This window comes from Microtus ochrogaster, linkage group LG2 (genome assembly GCF_000317375.1).
Source record: "Microtus ochrogaster isolate Prairie Vole_2 linkage group LG2, MicOch1.0, whole genome shotgun sequence".
Lineage (NCBI taxonomy): Eukaryota > Metazoa > Chordata > Mammalia > Rodentia > Cricetidae > Microtus > Microtus ochrogaster.
The window spans coordinates 813,236-816,825 of NC_022028.1; the positions used below are offsets into that span (position 1 = coordinate 813,236).

At 53.0% G+C, this 3,590-nt stretch overlaps 1 protein-coding gene across 2 annotated transcripts in view; it reads right to left on the bottom strand.

Moving 5' to 3' along the window:
* Mocs1 (molybdenum cofactor synthesis 1) overlaps positions 1 to 3,590 on the bottom strand; it is a 27,695-nt gene that overhangs the window by 5,760 nt on the left and 18,345 nt on the right. For both annotated transcript variants that reach the window (XM_005359682.2, XM_005359683.2), the window contains exons 5-8: positions 1,997 to 2,058; positions 1,563 to 1,674; positions 1,265 to 1,377; positions 767 to 877 (exon numbers count right to left, since the gene is read on the bottom strand). In XM_005359682.2, coding sequence (XP_005359739.1) covers positions 767 to 877; positions 1,265 to 1,377; positions 1,563 to 1,674; positions 1,997 to 2,058 — 398 coding nt within the window. The remainder of the gene's footprint in view (positions 1 to 766; positions 878 to 1,264; positions 1,378 to 1,562; positions 1,675 to 1,996; positions 2,059 to 3,590) is intronic.

Genomic DNA, 3,590 nt, shown 5'->3' on the forward strand with positions numbered 1-3,590 from the left:
ACAGTCACCCCACACTGTCACCCCACTGTCACTGAGACATCTCCCCAGCATGACCCCACACTGGCACCCCAGTTACCCCCCAGTCACCCCACACAGTCACCCCACAGTCACCCCACACAGTCACCCCACTGTCACTGAGACATCTCCCCAGCATGACCCCACAGCTTTACCCTCACATATTTTATATCTTAATCATTGCTCAATGCCCACTCGTGAGTTCAAATCTAAAGAAGATGGGGATCACATCTCCTTGTTCAGAAACTTTACATTGCTCCCTACAGTCAGAGGAACATGTTATGAATCACAGCTCTCGACAGTATGGACTCCTCAGATCTGATTCAGACAGTATGAGTCCAGATCACAGCCATTCTTCAAGGTTTCTGAGGTCCTCAGGGCCCACCATCCTCACCGCCAGCATAGACATGGCGGGGACAAATGTCCACTAGGCTTCTGTCCACCACCGATGGAAGTACCATTAAGTTCCACAGCCTCAAGCTCAAACCTGAAGAGTGAAAATCAGCCAAGTAATGGGTTCTGGTCTCAGACGTGGGTCCCTGCTGTGTGACAAGGCTACCAGAATGACACTGTGGACAGCAATCCTCGAGCACCGAGGGCTGGAGAGGACGCCTGATACAGCAGGCGCTATCTGAAGAGCCAATGAAGGACCCAAGAACAACGGTGGTGCGAACAAAAGCCCAAGTGCCCCCCACTGGGCACTGGCCGCCCCTCTAATCAGGAGCTCAGGTGGGAGGGGCAGGATGCTCACCTTGAGGTTCCCATCAGCTGTGATGCGCAGCCGGTTGCAGGTCCCACAGAAATGCTCCGACATGGATGTGATGAAGCTGATCTGGCCCTGGAAGCCAGGGATCTTAAAGGCCTAGGGGAGAAGGTGGTGGAAGGGACAGCGTGGGCTCTCCCTCACTCCTGGATGCCCCTTGTTGATGTCAAGACCTCACGCTGCTGCTCTCTTACAGTTTGCTGGGTGACCCATAAACCCCTGCCTTTGCCTGACTTGCTCTGGAGAAGAGTTGCTATGGATAGAGGTATCTGTGGATGGCAGGCCTACAGAAGGTCATGTGGAGGAGAGGGACAGCACTGCCCCATTTACCTGCATAAGTGTGCCCTCTGATGCCACTCAATCTTACTGTCTAACTCTAGGCTGCTCTCTGAAGCAACACACCCTGCTGCGCTGTGCACTGTTCCTCTGCTGCACCCAGCAGGATGGAGGCAGGGCATCCCCAGCACTGCCCTCCCACTCCCTAACCTTGGCTGTGCTGGAGTCCTCCTCTGGCAGCTTCTCCAGCCCTGGCCACTGCTGCCGAATGGTGTCCAGCATCTCCTTGTAGCTAACCATCTTCCTGAAGTTCCACTTGTTACCTGCATTTGGTTATGGGTGGCAGAGGGAGCTTTTAAGCCAAAGATGAAGGGGACCCTGCCCGAGGATCAGATCACATCCACACCTGACCCCAGAGCACCCCACACCATCCTGCTACCAACCCAGGGGGTAGCAGTACCTGGGACAGCCCTGAGGCCCCTGGACCCACCAAGCCCTCATCACTCACCGTCAAACGGCATGTACTCAATGAAGCGCACATCCAAGGGAAGCGCCTCTGTCAAGGCCACGAAGTCCAGAAGCTCGTCTTCATTCAGGCCTCGCATCACCACGCAGTTCACCTGGCCAAGGACAACCGGGCAGTGAGAGCTCTCCATCGTGCCCTCATGAGGACGACCATGAGCTGTGGCACTGCTCAGCTCCAGCCTGTGCCTCTGGCCACCCGTTATTCCACGGCTGGGGTATTCCGTGGTGGCCACTGCTTTTCTCTATTCCCAATGAGGGAGGAGAAGTGGGGGCTAGACGTGGCCTGGCCAGCAGTAGTGAGAGGTTCACGTCCACTGGGCAGGCTGAGGACTGTCAAGGGCCAGTGTCATGGACCCACGGTCCCCCTGCCTGGTAGGCTCAGGAAGGAAGGAAGCAGCAGGGGTGGCCGATCCTCACCTTCACAGGCTTGTAACCCAGCTCAATGGCTCTGTGGATCCCCTCCATGACTTTGTGGAAGCCTGCGGAGAGGAGGAAGCAAGGATTCAGGAACTCCCCCCTTCTCCAGGAACCGCCACAGCCGTGTGGGACAGAGAATCCTGAGAGGCCGTCTGGCTCAATGACCAGCAAGAGTTTTCTCTCATGGGCCAGAGGGCTGGGTAACAAACAGTTCAGGTTATGCAAACCGAGAGGCAGCGCCCAGATTCTATGTGGATACGTGATACGAACTGTGTTTTTTCTAATGTCAAAGTAAAGCAATATGGGTTTTATTTTTATTTACATTTATTTTTCAGGTTTGTAGGTATGTGTGCATGTTCATGTTATTTGCTGGGGATGTATGCACAAGCAGAGGCCAAAACATCCTGGGGTGTCATTCCTCAGAGCTGTCTTTCTTGATCTGTTGTCTTTTTTTAAATCTAGTTTTATGTACATGTTTGTTTAGCCTACATGTATATCTGTATCTCACAAGTGTCCCTGGTGCTGCCAGAGGTCAGAAGAGGGCATCAGGTCCCTTGAAATTAGAGCTACTTTACTATCTCAACAGTTCCGTGTGGCTTTGCTTAACGTGGGATAGAGGAAAGACTATTTTCCCAGGGAGTCAATATTGTTTAATTGGGGTTCACAGGTCATGTCCTCAGTGATTAATGATTACAAGTGTTATCTGTAAAACCCACTTCTGCCTCTAAGGCTGTACAAAAAGAGGATGTGGCCTGTGGGACACAGTTAGCTGACTCATAATCTAGCTGATGGGGAAACTGAGGCCCTGTGCAGTGTTCACACTCCACCTTGTGTGACGTAGGACCCTCTCTCACTGGTGTGTTCCCTTCAGAGGCAGGTGGATGTCAGAGCACACTGGGGCTGGGAGGGGATGGCTCCCTGGTGTCGGACGTGAGCCTGGGGAAGGGATGTGGGCTAGGGAAGGAGATAAGGGAGGGAGAGAACACAGAAGGGGCTCTGCTTGAAGCACCCCTTCCACTTCTACCTCCCAGGCTCTGCTCTCTGTTCTGGTCACAGCTTCCTTAGAGGAAGGACCCTAGATCCAAGTCCCGTGCCACTGGGCCAGCAGAACCATCTCTCCCTCGAGCCCAGAGGTGCTGTCTGCTGAGTCTTCTCCCTCTCCATGGCACTTCAATGGATACCATGAGATCAGCAAGGCTGTTCTAAGTGCTTGTAGATTTTGTCCCAGCAGCCTGCAGGGTCTGGAACCATCTCATGCATAAGCATGAGTCTGAGTTCGATCCCAGAACATGTAAAAAGCGGGACACAGTGGCATGCTTACAATCCCAACCCCGGGGGGTAGAGAGAGGGAAAGTCCCAGGGCTCACTGGCCAACCAGACTAGTCTAAATTAGTGTATTCCTGATCCCAGCAAGAGAAGCTGTCTCAAAAAATTCATAATGGACAACTCAAGAGGATAACAGTAGGGGCTGTCCTTTTGCCTCCACACACACCCACAGTAATACACTTACACACATGTCCACACACACAGTAATACCCTTACACACATGTCCACACACACCCACAGTATATACCCTTACACACATGCCCACACA